At 38.7% G+C, this 21,285-nt stretch overlaps 1 protein-coding gene across 3 annotated transcripts in view; it reads left to right on the top strand.

Moving 5' to 3' along the window:
- INO80 (INO80 complex ATPase subunit) overlaps positions 1-21,285 on the top strand; it is a 63,291-nt gene that overhangs the window by 15,254 nt on the left and 26,752 nt on the right. For all 3 annotated transcript variants that reach the window (XM_030481609.1, XM_030481611.1, XM_030481610.1), the window contains 18 exons: positions 19-233; positions 1,243-1,296; positions 2,862-3,065; positions 3,931-4,126; positions 4,323-4,390; positions 4,706-4,915; positions 5,149-5,229; positions 6,435-6,530; positions 7,917-7,976; positions 8,593-8,735; positions 9,822-9,906; positions 10,389-10,506; positions 11,518-11,603; positions 12,567-12,734; positions 13,167-13,300; positions 14,117-14,184; positions 15,664-15,757; positions 16,824-17,001. In XM_030481609.1, the coding sequence (XP_030337469.1) occupies positions 19-233; positions 1,243-1,296; positions 2,862-3,065; positions 3,931-4,126; positions 4,323-4,390; positions 4,706-4,915; positions 5,149-5,229; positions 6,435-6,530; positions 7,917-7,976; positions 8,593-8,735; positions 9,822-9,906; positions 10,389-10,506; positions 11,518-11,603; positions 12,567-12,734; positions 13,167-13,300; positions 14,117-14,184; positions 15,664-15,757; positions 16,824-17,001 (2,258 nt within the window). The remainder of the gene's footprint in view (positions 1-18; positions 234-1,242; positions 1,297-2,861; positions 3,066-3,930; positions 4,127-4,322; positions 4,391-4,705; positions 4,916-5,148; positions 5,230-6,434; positions 6,531-7,916; positions 7,977-8,592; positions 8,736-9,821; positions 9,907-10,388; positions 10,507-11,517; positions 11,604-12,566; positions 12,735-13,166; positions 13,301-14,116; positions 14,185-15,663; positions 15,758-16,823; positions 17,002-21,285) is intronic.

Genomic DNA, 21,285 nt, shown 5'->3' with positions numbered 1-21,285 from the left:
ACCATTTTTGCCATGCAGGCAAGTTGAAAAAAGTAAAGAAAAAGAGGAGACGGGATGAAGAACTCTCTTCAGAGGAGTCACCACGATGCCATCATCACCAGACCAAAGTTTTTGCCAAGTTTTCTCAAGATACACCACCACCTGGGTCCAAGAAAAAGCATTTGAGTATCGAGCAACTTAACGCACGTCGGCGGAAAGTGTGGCTTAGCATTGTTAAAAAGGAGTTGCCAAAGGTGAGCGTGGCTAATGGCACTAGATCAGTGATGACAGCAAGAAAGTGAAATAGAAAATTAGCTTAGTGGGGAGTTGACACTTGGCAGAACAGAGTGAAATAAGACCTGATTTTTCTGGTGGTCTTTAATAACCAAACTGATACGCTGTAAGCAAAGTGTAGTTTGTAGTTTCTTACCCCCAATGATGTTTAAGAGAATCGAGCAGTGCTTTACCACAGCTTTCATTATTCAATCCTTTCCTATGAAAAGCACAGTAAACTCTTAACAGATACTCGACTGGTCTACAGGATAGCAATGTAGAGCAAACCAGTATCTAGGTTTTACATGAAGTTCGGGAAAGGAGTGTTTCAATCATAGTAGCACGTGTGTTTTTTGAAACTTACTTCAGAAACAGTCTAGGTAGAAGTGTGTCATTTACAGAAGGAGCTTCAGGCACATTTGAAGTGGAAAGCTGGGTTCACTGTTGCTGGTTTTCTGAGATGTGATCAGAGTGGACCTTAGAACCTGCTTTTTGGAGTTCACAGTTAACAGGCTTTGAATTCTAGGACGTTGAATATGAGTGATGGCTGTATTATCCTTTATGAACTTGTAAGCCAGGCAAAGGATATGTGCAGCATGATAGACCTTATTTTTTCAAGACACTGATTTTGATCATGTAAGGAGCACAGGACCTCCATTAATTCTAAACATGTTTGGGAAACAGTGGAAATTTTTGTTGTTCACTTCAGTGATAACTGTGGAAAAGGCGAACTCTACTTTGCAATAGTAGTAAATGAAGGAGCAATCCTGAAAAAGGAGATGTTTTACATGCTTCCTTCAGGAGTTGGAATACAGAAGGATGAAAAGCTGTTTCAGTCAAATTAAAAATACTTACAGTACCTGTACCCAGTTATAGCAGTGTGCATGGCTGAAGTTGGCACATGTATTTGCTGAAGTCTGCCTAATGATCTTTTAAAACACTGTGAAGCCATTGCCCTTTAACTGATTTTAAGATGGTATTTTTCTACAGGCATACAAACAAAAAGCCTCAGCCCGCAACCTTTTCCTAACCAACAGCAAAAAGGTAAGTGTTGTTTAGCTTTATACTGTTACTTGTACTGGATGTAGTAAGCAAACTGTAACCTCTTTGTGTTTCTTTTGTTTCTTCCAATACTGAGTATACTAGCAGGACAGCAGAGGAGAAAGCACTGTATGTCATTTAGTATAAGGCTTTTCATTTTTTAGATGTGTTATTTTGGCACGTTTCATAAGCAACAGATGAAACAAGCAACAGGAATTTCTTTCATGAGATGTTTTTTTGCTTTCGTAAGATTTGGTTTGTACATTTTTAATTTACTGATCTTTGATACAATAAATTAATGATTTTTGGTACATTCTGTTGGCTTTTGAACTGCCCATCTATCCACTAGCTAGAATTTGCTGGTTTAAGCATTCTTGTTCAAATCAAAGGAGTTCTTGGAGTATTAAATGTGTTAATTTACATAAAGATATATAGGAGCTGAGATTAAAAATAGAAAAATTTTGTGCTTAAGTGATTGCAAAAGGAGTTCATCTCATTCTTCATCAGTCTTCTCTGAGAAGTGTCGTTGTTTCTACCTGGAAGGCTTTACTTTAGGTAATGGCTTTCAGAGCATTTTTCAAGTGTTATGCTCAAGTGTCTGATTCATTTATATGGCTAATGAAAAGGTAATCAAATATGTGACTGAGAATCATCAGAGACAAGATGATGTAGGAAATTTTGATAATATATATATACAAAATGGAAAAAGGGAGCATTTTCTGTGTAAGGGATGCAGAAAACAGGACCTGCATGTGTATATTTAAGAACCTTCGCTGTGGGTAGGTTCTCTCCTGTGGGCTTCCTTAGCTAGCAGAAGCTGTATCTCTTTGCGATGTGTGGGCAAATAGCCTGTGATTATTATATTTGTAGTTATCACAAATTGCATTTTAGCAAGTGAGTGATGCAGCAGACTTAGAGGCTTTGAAATTCTACTTTTCGTTGTTTTCATTTTATTTGATCATTTGAAACCTGTGTGTTAGAATTGGTGATGTGCAAATTTTAGTGGAGGAAACAAAAAACCCTGTCGCAAACAAACCAAACGATTTTGACCATTATGACAATGCATTGATTGATTTATACTAGAACGAAAAATTACGATGTATTATGCTTCTTCATGAAATGGTAGGAAAAATGTAAGATACTCCCCTATTTTTCAGTATATTAACATGAATGGGATTGTGTTCTACCAGGACTGCAGCAGCCTTATTAGAACAGTGAGAAATGAACCACAGAAGAGTCTAGAATAGCTGAGTCAGAGTTGCAGGGAGGGCCTTGAACACTGTCTCTTGGGTCCCTTTCAAGGACCTACCCACCAGATCAGTCCTTTCAAGTATCACACCATGCTGAAACTGTCTTCAGGTCTTGTCTTCTCCACCATCTCAGGAGGTTTTTGGAAGTTCATTTTCTCTCATGTCATTTCAGAAACATTAGTGCTGAGTAAAGTATCACAGTTTTTTCTCTTCTGAAGGATCAGGCTTGGTTATAATTAAATTTGGTGTTGTTTATTGTGGGCTTTCTTTAAAAGCTGTCCATTTTACCACTGTTTCAAAAATGTTATTTCTCTCTAGCTTGCCCATCAGTGCATGAGGGAGGTACGTCGAGCTGCTATCCAGGCCCAGAAGAACTGTAAGGAAACTCTACCACGGGCACGTCGTCTTACCAAGGAGATGCTTCTCTATTGGAAAAAGTATGAAAAGGTGGAAAAAGAACATCGCAAACGAGCTGAGAAAGAGGCTCTGGAGCAACGCAAGCTGGATGAGGAGATGAGAGAGGTACAGCAAACCCATAGATTGCTGATAATTAATCTGTTGAGGAGACACAGAAGTAACTGGGCAATTTGAGTTTCTAAATTCAGCCAGTGAATTTGTTATTTGTTCTGTTTCAGTGGTATTCCACATATTTCTTCTGCTATCTTAAAACTTGTAATTCTTCTAATGTTAGCTAGGGATGGTAAAAAAAAAAGCCTTTAAACTGTGTAAATTCTTTACAAATGAGTGAGATGGAGCTGACCTAGATTAAGAGACAACTTCTAACTGTAGCATTTTTTATCAGAACCTAAGAATGAACAGTTCCTGTGTCTTGCTTAATGCAGAACAAGGATAATATCTGAACTGTATTACCCAGCGATGTATTTTATGTATTCTACCATAATTCTCTCTACTAGTAAATAACAGAGTGTTGGAGTTAGGTTGTCATGCCAGCATGTTTTTAACTGTTCAGTTCTTTCACTGTGGACCACTAAAATCCTGTTTATTTTTGTTGATCTCTTAATTTTTCAGTGGGAACACATCTTTTAAACTTTCTTGCGTTAAATTATGGTGGTGTTTGCCCTGATCACTGAATTTAAAAGAACTTTTACTTTACAACAATTTTATATTTTAATATAGATGTTTATGGTGGTGGTCAGTGTTCTTATGTGCAAAGAGAAGTTTTTTGCTGTGAGGGTAGTGAGGCACTGGCACAGGTTGCCCAGAGAAGTGGTAAATGCTCCATCCCTGGCAGTGTTCAAGGCCAGGCTGGACAGAGCCTTGGGCGACATGGTCTAGTGTGAGGTGTCCCTGCCAATGGCATGGGTTTTGGAACTAGATGATCTTAAGGTCCTTTCCAACCCAAACCATTCTGTGATTCTTCTCTTAGGCTAAGAGACAGCAGCGAAAACTTAACTTCCTGATCACACAAACTGAATTATATGCCCACTTTATGAGTCGTAAACGAGATATTGGACATGACGGAATACAGGAGGAAATCCTACGCAAACTGGAAGACAGCTCTACCCAAAGGCAGATTGATATTGGCGGAGGAGTAGTGGTCAACATCACCCAAGAAGATTATGGTAAGTGATTCATCTACAGTATTTCCTGTGCTGTCTTTTGAAATTTACTGTACTCCCCACATGATTGTACAAATTTACAATTTCAAGCACAAAATCCTTCTGTGTAAGAAGCGCTACTATAATTACTGGAATTTATCTCTGTGTTAATTTGGGAGGCTATTGCTGCAGAGCTCTAACGTGGAGATGTTGTTTTCAGACAGTAACTATTACAAGGCTCAAGCTCTGAAGAATGCTGAGGATGCTTACCAGATTCATCAGGCCCGGGTATGTATCTTTTGGATCTGTGAAGCAGAAGAGAAAGCAGAGTAATTGGTAGAGGCCACAGAACCAGGATCTTTCATAGCAGCCAAGTCAAGTTGAATCCTGGGTGCCAGATTTGAATTTAATTCCTTTGCCACTTTCTGTATTTAATAGGTAGAAACCCAGAATATAAATATTTGGGCTTTAGGAATAGGCTTGTTTTCTCTTAGTTTCTGGCAGACATCCTATACTTAATGTGAACTGTAAAGCCTTTTACTATAGTTTTTTGACAAGTTAATATGTTCATCATCTTATGTGTGCTTTCCTCTTGCTGTTTAGACCAGATCATTTGATGAAGATGCAAAGGAGAGTCGGGCAGCTGCTTTACGGGCTGCTAACAAGTCCGGTACGGGCTTTGGAGAGAGCTACAGTTTAGCAAACCCATCTATCCGAGCAGGAGAAGATATTCCACAGCCTACAATTTTCAATGGAAAACTGAAAGGTTACCAACTGAAAGGCATGAATTGGCTGGCCAACCTGTATGAGCAGGTATCTTAGTACATCTTGCAAGTGTTTTACACTTTTAGGATTATTAGTCATTAGAGTAAACTTGGTCAAAAAGATTTACTGGGTTTGAAAATAGACCCCATATACTCAATCTGTAATGTCTTTAGAAGAAAGTAAGATAGAATGTAAGCCACGTATCAGTATTCTTGATTATTTAGGAAACAAGTAAAACAAAAGTAGTAAGATGAAGGTGTTCATTTATGGTTCTTTTGCAGGGCATCAATGGAATCCTGGCAGATGAGATGGGTCTGGGTAAAACAGTACAAAGTATTGCTCTCCTTGCACATTTGGCTGAGGTAGGTGGATTATAGCTTATTCCTGATGGAAGATGCATAGTTTTAACAGTTGACAGTGAGTTCTAGATTATAAAGCTTAAATGTCTTAAAAGGGCAAACCCCCTTGTTTTAAAGTGGACCCTTTGAAACTGGTGGTGGTTGGGGAGTGTATATGTGTGTATTACATATATATAACCACATATATTAAAAATAAAAATAGGATTTTCATTTATTCACAGAGTAGTATCTTTTCACTTACACTGAATGTGAAAGCCTGATGAAGGAACAGGTTGTACACTTCATGGTTCACCAAGTTTTACAAACCAGAGAGACATGTAGAAATGAAGCCCAAATTCTGAGCTTCATGGCAGTGCAGTTCCATATTTCAGTGGGTTTTTTTTAGGAAACATAGTGATCCTTTTGTTCCAGGGCAGACAAACAAAACAGCAAAAGCAACAGGGGCTTACTTCATGCAGAAATAGACATTCTTTATTTAAAAGAAAAAAAAAAGAAAAAAGGATTGGCATCCAGTCGCTTGTCTTAAATAGGAGATGTCAGCTAAGTGATACTGAGAGCAGAGTTAGCTGCAGTAGCAACCAAATTACAATTACGTGCATTTGTTTATGTTCCTTTTCACACCACTTCACTGGTACTATCAACCACAATACTGGAAGGGTGTGCAGAGCCAAAGGCTCATCTGTATGAAAGGGATAACAGGCTTGTCTCCCCGTTGCACAGCAACCTGAGATTTTTGGAAGCCTACACAGGGCTTTTACTTTTTCTGGCTCTCATGTATGTAATGCAGCTTGTAACTACCAATATGCGAATGGATCAACTTTGTTATTCACCAGAAGACATTCTCATGTGATGTGATGGAGCAAAGCTTTCCAATGCCACCTGAAGTTCTTTTCCTCCCTAAAATGACAGGGGTTGTTAGTAATGTGAAGGTGGCAACTCTCGGACACAGAGGAGATTGTTGTGGGAACAACTTTGCTGTTATGAAATATACTTAGTTAAACATTAGATCTGCTCTGTTTGATTCTGTATCACCCTACTGTGCTGGGAGGAAGTTTTGCTGTTGCACATATTTCCTCTCTTACGTAGCCACTGTCATTTAATAGTTGTAAGCTGTACCAAACTGTCTTTGTAACCCTTCCTGTCAATGAATTTGCAGATGGATTTCTTTATTTATTTAGTTTTATTTTTAATTTATGTGTGTATTCCAGAGAGAGAACATCTGGGGACCTTTTTTAATAATTTCACCTGCCTCTACTCTTAACAACTGGCACCAGGAGTTTGCCAGATTTGTACCTAAATTTAAGGTAAGGAGCATGTGCAAGAAAGTTCTTTCTGTTTTCTTAAAAGCAGACTGCTTTGTTCTCATGAGTTCTTTGCCTAAAAATAATCCATTTCTGTATTTGCATAGCCCAAAATAATTGGGGCCCTGATTAAAAACCTTGGAGTGGAAAACGTCAGAGCAGTTGGTCATTTTGCCTACTTACTTTCTCTCATTTCCTTTAATCAGTTCATCATATAGAATAGGCGAGCAACTGTTTATGCTTTCTCCTCCCTGTGAATGAAATACAGAAAACATATAAAAAATGCAGTCAGGGTGATTGTGAAAAGAGAATTTTTTGTTTTTTGACACACAAAAAAAGTTCTTTTTCTGCCATATAGCTGTTTTTTGGGTTTATTGCATAATAATGTTTACCTCATCCATCAAACAGAACATGCTTTAAGAAGAAGTTTTCTGAACTTATACATGTTTAAAACTTTGATCAGTCTTTTTCAACCAGTTTTGCTCCTGTTTCAGAAGTGCGTAGTCAGTTATGCTTGTAGTAAATCATAGTGAATTAATTTCTTCAGGTCCATGGCAGAATATGTAAACTAAAGGCAGATCACTTTTTGATTAGTCTGCTTTTTTACTAGCATCCTTATTTCAGTGCAGTTGGAAGAACAGTCAAAAAAAGGCACTTTGAAATTCTGAGTTTGTGTGTTCAAACAGGCAAACTCAGATGGAGAGGTTTGAGAGCTTTCACAGCCTCAGAAATGTGAGCATTCCTCACTTTGTGTCTTGGTTGAGTGTAGTACTTTCATCAGACAGGAGGTGGCAGTACAACATTTATTAACCAGGAACTGGGTTCTGTGCACTGCAAAGATCTGATCTGAGTAATGGGACACATAAAATGTTGAGCTGTAGATGGATTAACAGATTTCTTTGGCAGTAATGCTCACTTTTAAAAATTCTTATATTAAATACGTCCAGACTAGATGTTTTATCTCAGATTTTGGGGGTCAGTTCTGAAATACAAATCCAAGAGGACAGTGGGAAATGTTAAACAGGAGAACAAGCCCACTAGTCCTGTAGAGTTAACTGTAGCAGTTGAGGGCAGACCTTTTTCTGCCATAAGCAAAGTATCATTTTTAATTCTTAGAAAAACCTGTCTGGAAGGTGTAACATGCTACTGAGCATTTTGAGATGCTCAGCATACCTTCATCTTACACTAGGCTTGATGCCTTTGCCAGGAGTGCTCTAAGTATTTTCAAGTGCTTTCCAATTTTGCTGTGTGTTAAGAAAGATAGATTCCCTTTTCATTGTTTGGAGAAGAAGATCTGTCTTCTCGTTTTGTAGACTACACTGTATAAAAATCTAGAGGAGGTATGTCTTTATTTGGAAATAATGTCTTTCTACTTTTGTACTGTTCCAGGTGCTCCCTTATTGGGGAAATCCGCACGACAGAAAGGTGATCAGGAAGTTCTGGAGTCAGGTAATACCAGCATGTCTGTGCACTTTGACCATCCTTGTTATTTGTTCAAAGTAAACCAGAAACTGTTGCTACGTGCCACCAAGTTAATCAGTGTATGGATAGAGTTCTGTTTCTTCATCGACATAGTAGCATTTTCATTAAGATAATAAGGCAGAAGGTTTCTCTTGTGCTGGAGAGCAGTACTGTACAGGACAATTCAGGGTAGTGTGGAGTTCAGTTGAAGACACTAGAGCTCTGTAAATAAAGCAGGAAGTTTCAGTGTCAAGGACTGTTCATTCTATTTGAGTAACCTAACTCAGGATGCCCAAGTCTAGCATCCCTGCAGGCCTGTCAGATTGTTCCTGATTTAACAACAGAGTTTTGTAGGGTTCAGTGCCTGGGTCTTGGCTGGCGCATTAAGAAGCATCTGAAATTGTTCAGGGACTAACGGGCTGAAGTCCAGATCCAGCAGTTGAATAACTGTGCTGTAGTTAATTTAAAAAGTCTGTTGGGGAAAAATGCAGTAATAATGAGAAAAGATTATGAAACAGAAGTCTGAAATTTCAGTGCACAAAAGTGAACTATTTACAATGTATTTACCTTATGTTGACATTTGTTTCTTATTTTGTGGTTACAGAAGACATTATATACTCAGGATGCTCCTTTCCACGTGGTGATTACCAGTTATCAGCTAGTAGTACAGGATGTGAAGTATTTCCAGAGAGTGAAGTGGCAATATATGGTGCTGGATGAAGCACAAGCACTCAAGAGTAGCTCCAGGTAATAAATTAATTGGAAATAAAATCTGTCCTCTGTATCAACCTCTTGAAGGAATATTGTGAAAACATCAGGATTCCATAAGTTGATAGAAGTTAAAATTGACACACATAAGCCCCTTTATCTAACCTTGTTAAGTTTCTGTATAATTCTGTATCATTCTGACACTGGATTAATCCACTAGATTTTTGCATTTAGATTTTTCTTCTCCAAATACGTAAAATGTAATTAAAAAGTAATTGTGGAGCAGAAGCTTGCATGAAGTACAGGACAGTTAAACAAAACAGTGTGAAATGCTTCTTTCTGTTCATCTTCTTTCCTGCCTACTCTTAGAATTCTGCCTAGTGAACTGTCCGCAGTCTTTAGCGTATATTGCTTATATTGGCTCCATTAAATGCATTATTTTGATTCCTTCTTCAGTGGCACTTCCAGGCACAAATGAAGGTCAGAACCCTGGGAATACTGTTGGCTCTAATAAAGCCCAATCTTTGTCATAGGACTCTATGCCAGAAAGTTTTCTGCTTGTTTTCAAAGTAATGAATTTGTCCGTCTTTGCTTCTGTAATAGCTTTCCCATAACCTTTGTCCAAGTTGCCACTGTACACAGTAAGTTGAAGATTGCTTTAGATGCAGACTCACTCTGACCAAAGTCTGTCTCTTCGGCATTCTTTGGAAACTGCCCTTCTAAGAGGACTGTAATGTATAGCTCAGCACTTCTGCCACAGTATTCACTTAGTGTTGTAAAGTCTGACAAATACACGACATTCTGATTCATAATAATTGTTTCTTTCTGGAAGTTAACTATTGTGATCATGAGATTTTATTAGTATCCAAACATTTGTATTAAAAATGAGTAAAAAGACACTTAGAAAAAGAAAATAAATTATGCATGTATTTATGTAATTGGTTAAAGGCTACTTCTTCCTGTAATTGTCTTTCGAAAGACTGGGGAGTAGCTGTGATGGTTTTACCCAGTGACCTCCAAAAATCATTTGGGAAGGTCACTGGAAGCAATTGGTCTTAAAATACTTTGTTTCATATCCTTCTACAAAAAGCAGTTTTAATGATCTGTCTTAATTTTATTCATCAGTGTTCGTTGGAAGATCCTACTGCAGTTCCAGTGTCGAAACAGATTGTTGTTGACTGGGACACCAATCCAGAACACCATGGCTGAGGTATGCAGGAGCTCACAGGAGTCATAACAAGAATATACACTAAATATATATATGAACAGTTGAGAAACCTGTTGTATTTGTGTGGTTATGGCAAACCACTGCCAGACAAACTTGGGATCAGCTCTGGGAGGGAAAATTTAGAGATGTGCCATAAATCCAAATAAAAATAAAACAGGAGAACCTGGTGGTGAGTAATACCTAGATTTCAGGATGAAATCTAATTCTTGTGGCTTTTCCTTCAGTTGGCTGAAATCACCGTGGACTGTTTCTCACTGCTTTCTAATGGTGTCTTGTTCATATATCTGGCATTTGTCAGGGGGTGAGGAGGAAGAGGATGCAGCTGGGTTTTTGTTTAATTTTGCCCTGTCTTGTGCTCTAGCAAAGTGATTTTGCTCATAAATACCTGCAAGGGTTTGGGGTCTTCAATTACTTTGCCCACAGGGTGACTTTTGCTGATCTGTTGTTTTCTCCTCTTCTTTTAGCTGTGGGCCCTGCTGCATTTTATCATGCCAACACTGTTTGATTCCCATGAAGAGTTCAATGAGTGGTTTTCCAAGGACATAGAGAGTCATGCAGAGAACAAGTCCGCCATTGATGAGAGTGAGTGCAGTGTATAACTGCAGTAATTTTTATGTTAAAAAAACTGTTGCCTTTTCCAACTGCTAATGGTTAAACTTCATCTCTCATTTTTTGTATGAGAAATGTCATCTAAAGTAGAGGGTGCTTAATGGGATTAGAATGTTATGGATTGTTGTCCATAGTTTATGTCTTAAGTTTGTGTTTCTGACTATAATGTAGCATGTGCAAGGAGTAGAAAAACATGTAGTGAAAATGTTGATTTGCTACTTATCTCCAGTCCTCTTCCCAAACACAGAAAAACAAATATTTTAGGTATCTGCAGGTTACTGAGCACATAATCTTAGAGACCTCCTGAGTGTGTTACAAGCTCTAGACATAAAAATTGACACAAAGTACTAAATACCTTCTGTGCTCCAGAAGAAAAGCATAAAAATTCGAGGGGAAGAGGGAATTGAGAGCAAACTTGAGGGGATAGTTACATAAAAAAATCTAGCTAAGTGAAATAGCTGATATGTAATTGGAGTAGAACACAGCACAGTTGGAACTTGTCACAGAGTAAAGGCTTTAAGAGTTCTCAGATACTCAGAGGTTTTGTTTTTACAGGTTATGGTAAAGACTGTAGTTGTCTATCAATGCAGTATGCCCTGTTCTTGTGATGCTATCTGTAATTTTGGTGGGTGAGAGTTAAAACTGTAATGATCTCTTTTCATGAATTAGCAGTGTCTCATCTGAAACTTTCTTTTGCACTAATAGTCAGTGATAAATTTAAGCCCATATTGTTCAGCCCGGGGGAATATAGAACATAAAAAATGCTTTAGAAGTTTATTCTGTGATGCAGATCTTTCGATTCATAAGTCAAACAGTGTAGGACAGCATTCATTTAAAAAAAGAAAACCAGCAGAGGAATACCACTCTGTGCTGTAAAGACTCATGTGCTGTAAGCAGTAAGGGACTTAATTTGTAGTAGAATGCCATATAATTTTCTCATTTGGTGAAGTAATTGTTCCTTGTTCCCCATTCCATTTATTTCAGACCAACTATCCCGCTTGCACATGATCCTGAAGCCTTTCATGTTGAGAAGAATCAAGAAGGATGTGGAAAATGAGCTGTCAGATAAGGTGAGAAAAAGTATTTATCTGGAATGCGTATTTCAGCGTCATTGTCATAGCTCTGTTCTCTGATCTGGTTTTTGCAAACTCATTTGGCAGTCTGCATACCTGAAGTTTGATCATAGACCTTGCACAGACCTTCAGTTTCTGGCTCCACATCCCAGTAATCTCATTAGATGTGAATGTAACTGAAAAACCCCTAATTAATAAACTTTTCTTCTAGAGAAAAGCTTTTGTTAATGATTACAAATAGAAACCTTTAAGCCTGATTAAGTTGACAGAAATATTACTAATTGAGGTGGAGGAGATTGATACAGCAATGATTGGGTGATAAACATCACAAGTTGGTTTTGTGAAGGATTTGGCATGGATTTAGGATTCTTTTTGCTTGTCTGTACAGAGCAAGAAATGCATAGTAGCAACATCATACTCTTCCCTCGTTAGTCTCTTAATTTCATGTGGGTGTTAGCAATACTGGATGATGTTGTAGTCAACATGTTCCCAGGTTATGGGACCACTGCTTAAGAGACATCTACTTGGTTGTGATGTGCTTATTAATTTCAAAGCTAGAGCTTCCCACAGACACTGTTGTTACGTCATGCATCTGTCACTGTCATGGGCTCCTGACACTTGTTGAAGATGGCTCTAAATGGGTAGCATCTTAACAGTAGGATAGTAGAATTGAGGTCAGATTTTAAGCTGATCAGCAGCAGATCTGACATTTTCAGAGCTTCTTCAGATTCGGTTTACTTAGTTGTGCTCACATGCTTTTAAAGGTCTGTCTCTTACATCATTACCTAAACCTTTCCAGGTTGGATCCTGAAATAGATGTTAATGTAACTGCCTATATATGTATTTTTTGAGAAAGTTATGTTTTCCTTAAGATACATTTCTCTCCGCTTCGTGTGTACTGATGTGGTCATCCTGCATTTCAGAGAAGTGAAAGGCTAAATCTTCATTACTATTTTTCAGATTGAAATTCTTATGTACTGCCAGCAGACAAGTCGACAGAAGCTGTTGTACCAAGCCCTGAAAAACAAAATCTCTATTGATGACCTCTTGCAGTCCTCAATGGGCACTACTCAGCAAGCACAGACCACCACCAGTAGTCTCATGAATCTAGTCATGCAGTTCAGGAAGGTAAGGCTATTTTAAATAAGAATTTTTAAAAAGTATAATCATTCATTAGCACAGAACTAAAATATAGCTTCTGGAAAACACCATGTAAAAAAAACTTCTGGCATAGGCAAGCAAATTTGCATGCAGTTCAGTTGTGTTTCTGATGCAGTGTAGCATGATGTTGAAGTGGAAGAGCTTTAGCCAAATGGTGCATGCATCTGCTAACTGGTTTGGTTCCAAACTGGTTGTGAGGAGATCATTCACTTAGGAAGAAGAGGCAACAGCTGTTACGTGAATAGAGAAAGATATGATGCTGTATTCAAATTTGAGTAGATACACTTAAAATAGCTGTGCAATACTATAGTGATCAATAGTTGTGTTGATTTGGGATGTAAATGCTGCATCTGACTGAATTAATTCCTCCCAGCGTTTGACTTGCTCTCTTTCTTATAGGTGTGCAATCACCCAGAGCTGTTTGAGCGACAAGAAACTTGGTCTCCATTTCACATCTCCCTAAAGCCATACCAGATTTCAAAGTTTATCTACCGTCATGGACGGATCAGGGTCTTTAACCACTCACGGGACAGGCAAGCCTATTCCATTTGCTCTCCAACTTAGCATATTTAATATTATTACTTAAGACTTATTTTGGCTTTGTAAGTGCTGATTAGCTCCCTTACCTGATGTATGTTATGTTACATTGGCTAAGCAATGCATTCCTAGTTTTCTTTGGTTCATTCAGCTGTGTTAAGCATCTGATATCTGATTCTTACTCTTGGTGGAATCCTGATTATCAAAGATCCCTTTGAATAAGAAAGTCAGGAAAAGGAATTCAGAGTTGTTGCTGATGATGTGTAATAGAATTAAGCTTTAAAAGAATTACAAAAAACAAAAAAACAAAACCAAAAGCCCTGGTTTCCCTTCAGTGAGTTTTCATGTTTAAGGAAGCTATCAGTATCTGCCTGTCTGTGATATGTGTATCTTAAGCATCTACTAGTGCCTTGACAGCTTTTGATGCTTACTTTGGATGAATAGAAGCTGCCTCACAGCAGTTTGCTGTTTTCTCCAACTGTGGCAGTTCTTGATTGATTTTGTGTGCATTCAGTTATGAGGAGTGCTCAGAGCAAAGATAAGAAAGCTATATTTGAAGATGAGACTAACTGTTCTACAGTGTATAATTCAATTCCGGAACAATGGGGTGCCTTAGTGTAAAATTAACAATAGTGCCTGTGGGCTGATGATGCTTTTCTCTTACTGCTGTGCAATTCCAGTTATCCAGAGTCCTGAAATACAGTGAAGTCCTGAATGGTTACTCCGCATTTTCTGCTGATTGTGAAATTGAGCATTGGGTGTATTAAGACTTTCTTAGTGATTTTGTTTGGTTTTGTTGCTTTCATTTTCAGGTGGTTACGGGTTTCACTTTCGCCATTTGCACCAGACCACATCCAGCAGTCTCTCTTCCATCGGAAGGGTAGGTTTACAGTCCTGGGAAGCAAGCTGGGTTGCACGCTTGCATGCGATGTTGTAATATGTCTCATTCAAGGGGAAGACCTGAGAGACCAGATAAATTAGTCCTCTGAGCTAATCTGATTAGAATTTGATGAAATATTGTTAGCATTTGTACTTGTACATATATTTCATTTGCTCAGTGAGGAGCAGATAGAAGCAGCTGGAAGAATGATCTGTGGACAGCTTGTTACTTGGTTACTGTTTAATCCTGCTGCAGTCTTGTTCTATTCCTCCTGCCTTGTTTTAACTTGCTTCAAGGGATTAATGCTGCCTTTTTAGTCTAATGTGAATTAGACAGATTCAATTCAGAGAAATCTTGGATTCATCTCAGTACATTCTGTATTGTATGTTAAACTGCCAACTTCAAGTAGAAAATAGATGAGTTGCAAGTGACTCAGGATCTAATCAATGAGTAAAAACAATCACATAAGCTGCTAATATTGACAAATACAATTTATTATTATAGGTGATTGAGTTTTGGGTTTTTTGCTAGAAAGAGCTGATCAGATTGCTCCACTGCAGAGGTGGGAAAAACTTTGGGAGAAAAAAGAGAGAGAGTGGCTGCATTACTATGCTGAAATCTGTTAGCATGGCCCCGTTCAGTTATTCAAAACCCTTTTCAAGTATGAAGAAGCAGATGCAGCTGTAGGAGTCTGTACTTGTCTGTAACTCTAACTTCTGTATGTCTTGCTGATCATTCTGTTTCCTGCTTGTTTTGGTATTCATAATAGGCTTTTTCTTGGGGACCCTTTTTGGCATACAATAAAAGGAAAATAATTTTGGCAATATAATTTTTGTGTAGGAATTAAAAAATAAAAATGGTACCAATGGTACTGGGGATACGCAGTGCACATGGGTGGGCCTGAAAGGCTTTCTTCAGTAACAGTGGAAGGTCTCTCTTCTGCTCCCCACCCTTCACTGCAGTGTTTCCATCATCCTCGCCATACCTGTTGCATCCTTATCCCCATACTCACATTCCTCTATCCATTCCTACCTCTCCTTCCAACCCATTTGGCTGGCTGGCTGGGTGAGAGGGAGCATGTTTGGCAGACGTCCTGAGGTGTGAGTGTTGTGGTCAGCTGTCTGGTAGATAAGTGTTTGGATTTGCAAATGTGCACGCTGCCTATCGATTCTTACAAAGTGAAATCGGTGTCCTTACAGGCTACATGGTTTTCTGGCCTAGAATGTATTTTCTGTCTTGGTAAATGCCCTTCTCTTGCCCAGACTGGAAAATGAACTGGAACTTGGAGTCAGCCAGCAGCGATTCACATTAAATTTCCACTATTTCTAAAAGATAGGTTAAATTAGGATCCCCTGTTTATTCACCTAGGTATATCATATGTCAGAGAATGTGTTTCTTGAATTGATGGAGTAAGTTTACTGTTTTCAGCTGAGTATCTGTGAAATGTGTTGGCCTAACTTCATTATTTCTGTGATGTAGGCATCAATGAAGAAAGCTGTTTTTCTTTCCTCCGGTTTATTGATGTCTCTCCAGCGGAAATGGCAAACCTCATGAATCAGGGACATTTAGCCAGGTGAGGACAACTTTTTTTGGGGGGGAGACTTCCTTTTTGGTAATTGTAGGAAAAATACAGGTGATGTTAGAGGCATCTCTCTGTACATGTGCATTTTCTATGCTTCCTAATATTACACTAATATTGTCTATTGTCATCTAATACAGGGCACCATTTTGAAAGGCAATTTTTATGTCTCTCGCAAAAGAAAACCTCTGTTACAAAGATTTGACACTTGTGTAAATACACAAGACTGCCAAAGGGCAACAGAAGAGTTTACTTGTCATGCTGTAGGTTGCTGGCATTAGCAAGTGCAAAATCCAGACCTCTGAAGGCCAGTTTTGCAATGCTTACCAATTGCTCTTGAGCATGTGTTTTAACACACATGGAATAAGCTTGTACTGTGACAGTTGTTCTTCAGCTCTGAGCTGTATTGTTTACTTTCCATATACCTGGTGGTATTCCTGGTGGAATTCCTGGTAAGGGAATTTCAAGGCATAAGCTTAGGGTAATGGAACTAAAGTTTGTGAACTATAAGTTTAAGTTATAGTGTACTCTGCAATGGGCAGTACTCTGACTGAAGTTACTGACTAGAAGAAATCTAGATTAAAAGTAAGTCTTTATTAATAAATGTGTTTTGCTTAGAGCTTTGAAAGTGTGATATTATTTAATTGTTATGGCTATTTGGGACTAGTGTTTCTTGTCTGTTTCAATAACATAATACAAATTTCTCTGTATATGTCTGAATTATCTTTTATGATAAATACTGCACTCATTATGCAGATTATGAATAATTTATATATGGAGCAATTAACAGAGAAGTCAGAGTGCAATTTTAAGTAGTAACGGCTAACTCAGACTCAAGCCTTTTAAGCAAGTGCTTTGTAGTTTACTCTGATTTAATCACTTTGATTCAGTTAAGCCACCTTAGGAAAAAATAAGAGTAATATAATTGGAAAATGTCTAGCAAAAAATATTTCTTGAAGTCAGGACACTGTAAGCCTGATGTTCTGATTATGTCGTAAATATACTCAAGCCTTTCTTTCACAAAGCAATGATTGAATGAATCTACTGTGTTCTATTTCAGGTGGTTAGCTCTTTTCCTGTCTCTGAAAGCATCCTACAGGCTCCATCACATGCGCTCCTGGGTGGAAACCGAAGGGGAAAAACAGCAGCGGTCATATTTTCTGAGGAACAGGGATTTCTTGCTTGATGTAAATTTCCCGCTGTCTTTCCCTAACTTGCACAGCTGCACTTTGCTCCAGGTAAGCAACATTTTTGTGCTGTGAAGACAGTAGCAAATCCTCATGAGTGAGAAATGGTTAAAACCTTTCTATCCTTATACAACTGGGGAAAACAAACTTGGCAGCAGGATGATTTTATTGTCTGCTTTATTAGATACAGTTAATAAAGCTCAGAGTGCTGAACAGAGAACTAGTTTTAACTACTATCTTCCATGTGGTGATGCATTTCAAAACTTGCTATAAAGAATAAATCAGTAGAATTGGAAGTCTTAAAAATATTACTGGAGCAACAGAACTAGACTCACCATTTATCAGGGATGGATTCTACATATCAGCTTAAGAGTTCTGTAACGTTTTCTACGTGTAAGGTGCTTGGTTTCTTACTGGAACAGATGAAATTCAGTACGTTATTGCGGCATTGGGGAAAGCAGAGACTTCAGCCTAGCAGTGTTTCAGAGTTGGTGGACAAGCATTGTCGCTGGTGTCTTCCTACTCTGAAATCTGCTTCTGCTGCTGTCTGAGAGACTCCAGATGTTTTCATCTTACTGTGTAGTGCAAGGTCATTTTCTCTAATCTTTTGCCTGGGATGTGTGTGAAGGTTTTGTCTTTTTGTGACTAAATTGCTGTTGATTTCCTGAGTTAGGTTATAGCTCCATTGATTTGTTTCACTGGGAAATAAGTTCACAAGAGTGCTAGCACAGAGTCAGGAAAGCATCTGGGGCAGTTAGCAGATATGCAGTAAAAAAATCTCTTCTGAAACAGTGAGATTGTGCCAAATTTCTCTAGGGAATATTGCTTCTGTTCATGAGTCTGGAAGGGGAAAGGAGATAGCCAGAATTCAATTGAATAGCGTGTAGAGGAAGTTGAAATTGAAGACGCATAAGCAGTAGGAAACCAGCCTTGGACTTGGTGTCATGTTTTGCAGCGTTAACAGCAAAGCCAACAAAATGAGTCCTCCTAGTTATCAAACAAAGAGCAAGCCAACTGAGCATGTATGCCAGTTAACTCTGGCTGTGCCGGTGTGTAATATTCTGTGTTTCCATGTCTAGCTCGATAAAATGTCTGTGCTGTATGAATTTGCTTTCCGTTAGCTTTTTGGGATTACATTCAGCTGTTGGTATAGTGACTGTGTAATGCTTATCTCTGAAACAGCACTGTAGCTCTGTCGTCTCCTTGGCATAGTTAAGGAGAACTTGTGTGGCATCATAAATGTTGCAGCCTAACAGTAAAGGAGGAGAAGATGGTATAAGAAGTTGTATGCCCTTACAGAAGGTAGCATTCGTTTTTACATGTGTAGAAAGACAATCTAGATCTTTGTGTAGCCTTTGGGTTAGTGTGTATACATATTAAAAAATGAAAGTTGGTAAATTTTCTTAGAGAACAGAAGGTGAGTTCATGTTATAGATATTAAATATGAAATGTGGAATGTGCACATGTAGGTTTTAATATTAAAAATGAAATGTAAAGCATTTGGATAAGCTGCAGACTCCACTGTGCCACAACCTGGCACGACTTAAACATATAATTTGGTTTCTCCAAATAATTTCTGTTCTTTGAGGAACTCATTCCTTGTGTCTCCGGGGTCCCAGTGCTGTGACTGTGTGTAACTAGTGACTGGTGTAACTCCTACCTTTTACAGCCAGCTGAGAAGCAGAGTTCATCAGTGTGTGCAATACAGCACATTCGTGATAACCCCAGTAAATCTAAAAGAAATTTAGCCCTACAATTCTGACAGATTCTTTAGTTAGATCTGTTTTCTAACCTGCATGTTAGACAAATTACCACCTGAAGCCACTGGAAAATAAGCTGTGTTTGCAGAATTTTGTTTTCACAGCTTATATATAGAACATCTTAAAAAAAAGGGGTGCAAAACAAACTGCCCTTTACATGCGTGTCTTTCATGGGTAAAAATGAACTCACTTTTTTATCTTAGCCCAAATTTGAGAAACTTTCAATGCAAAATTCCCTGAGGTTTTCTCTAGGGTTTCATAAGATAGTAATGTGTGGGGAGTGAGGAGGGGGAGAAACAGAGGAAAAAGGAAATGGTATAAATCTGGAAAGGCTTTTCTTAACTGCTCAGATCAGCATTTCCGATATAAGAGACAAACTATGAAAATAAGTCAGTAGACAAAAAAACACATTTATTTTTAATGTATCTTTTGGAAATTGAGGTAACATCTGTCTAAATATAGTATGAGTTTCTTCGCATTAACAGAAAGTAGTGAGAGGTCTCTTCATTCCCCTTATTCAGCACCTCCACAAGATGTGTATTAATTTGTATACATTGATTTAAATTAATGTAAAATCTGATCTTTTGAGATGAACTCTTCTATCCTTTGCTTTCCTATTTTTCTTTCTATTAAATAGGAGTGTTAATGGGCTTAAGATGCTGGTAGCAATCACCCATATTTATGTGCAGCTCTGCAATATGGGAAAGCCTCTTTTTTGGATTGCACAGTTGTAAATGTGCACATTCTTGCTTTATAACAATCCTCTTCAGTTCCTGGCTTTGTTGTACTAAGGTGTAGGATCCGTTTCAGAGCTGTGGCTGTGTTCAGTTCTGTAACCTTACCCAGTCTTCTCCATGTATGTGACTGATGGAAGCTGGTTTCTCCTGTCCCTGTTATATCTGGTGTCTGCTCTGTTCATGAATACTTAACTGCTGCGTATGTCAGGGAATTCAGAGAGGGATGTTTCTTGTGACCTGCTCACAATTTGTGTGCAGGAAGCATGAGGCTGAAAACCAGATTAATGCCCGTGTACAAGACTTACTTCTAATACTCTATATATACAAAAGTAATATTTTTCATTTATTTTTGATACCTTCTTGGAAGTTTTCCTTTATGTTTCTTCCTGGGTACTTCTAATTGGGCTAAAGCCATCTTTGATGGCTCTTTGATATTGTTTTCCAAAAGAGAATTAAATAACAAACTTGCATACGTTTGGAATTACACTTTGTTAGTCATTTCTTGTATTCTTGCTTTCCAGGAAATCGTTACCAAACTCCTCTAGTGAATAGGGCCACAATCAGTATGCCAGGACTTGCTGTCGTAAGACTTAGTGGAAAGCTTCTGTGACTGCATGCAATGCTGATTCCTCTTTGTAAAATAAGTTGTACCCCCAGTGAGTGGACTTACTTAGCTCAAAGACGGTTGGTCTGAGTCCATATAGTGGCCTGCTCTTGCTGGGAAGGAAGTCACTCTTCCCCTCTGATCCTTGCTGTACTTTCTTTACTTCCAGCTGCTGAATCCTGCCTCCACAGATGTGGGCTTGCACTGTCATATCCCTGTATGTGCCAGCTGCAGAAAACTTTCTATTTTCATGGCTGTTGAATTTGTTCTTTGATTACATGTGTAGCTAAATAAGCTTCTGGAGCGATAGGCAAGTGATAAAACTTGGACAAGAAGGGACACAAATGTCATGGAAGGGATTCCCCTCCTTTTCAGCAGCAGTGCTGGTGCTTTGTTGCCATCACTTCTGGTCCTCAGATGAATAAGCCACCATTCATATCTGTTGTCCACAGCCATGTACTCCCAGCCTTGTATTTCCCATTCTGCTTTTTTCAGCACATGGCTTGTTTTACCAGGTGGCAGAACAGATCACAAACCTAATTTAGAGTGGAGGGGCAAGGGTTTGTTTTCATCTTGATCAGCATCTTAATGAGTACAGACAGTTAGGCCAACAAGAAGGGGCTCTGTGGGGACAGGAGTGAACATGTGAAGCAGTTGTCTTAAGCCAGCATTACTGAAAAAGAATTGCCAGCTGAGTAAAGCCTGGTTTTGGGATCACATATCCAGTGTGGCCCAAGCTTTGACCTGTGCTTTTTAGCCCTGCTGAGTGTCAGTGAAAGGCTATTCTCAGCTCCTTCTGCTCTCACTTTGTATACAGAGGAGCAGATGTAAGGAAGAAGATAAAAGGAAGAAGTTCTTTACTGTGAGGGTGGTGAGGCACTGGAACGCATTGCCCAAGGAAGTTGTGAATGCTCCATCCCTGGCAGTGTTCAAAGCCAGGTTGGATGGAGTCTTGGGTGACATGGTTTAGTGTGAGGTGTCCCTGCCTGTGGCAGGGGGTTGGAACTAGATGATCTTAAGGTCCTTTCCAACCCTAACTATGATTCTATGTTCAGTCAGAGTATACGAACTTTATTTTTGCCAGCTCCAGACCACGAGTCATGCTGGTAGCAACTGAAAGACCCACTTACATGCTAGGATTGACTGTATTTCATAGGTGGTGTTAGCACATATATACAGCAAGACTATTTTTCTACCTTGTCAGCAGGTTCCAAATTATATGTGCTAGCCATCT

Source organism: Strigops habroptila, chromosome 4, assembly GCF_004027225.2.
Source record: "Strigops habroptila isolate Jane chromosome 4, bStrHab1.2.pri, whole genome shotgun sequence".
NCBI classification, from domain to species: Eukaryota; Metazoa; Chordata; class Aves; order Psittaciformes; family Psittacidae; genus Strigops; species Strigops habroptila.
Note: the sequence above shows the minus strand (reverse complement) of the source record. Positions and strands in the feature narration are given on the sequence as shown.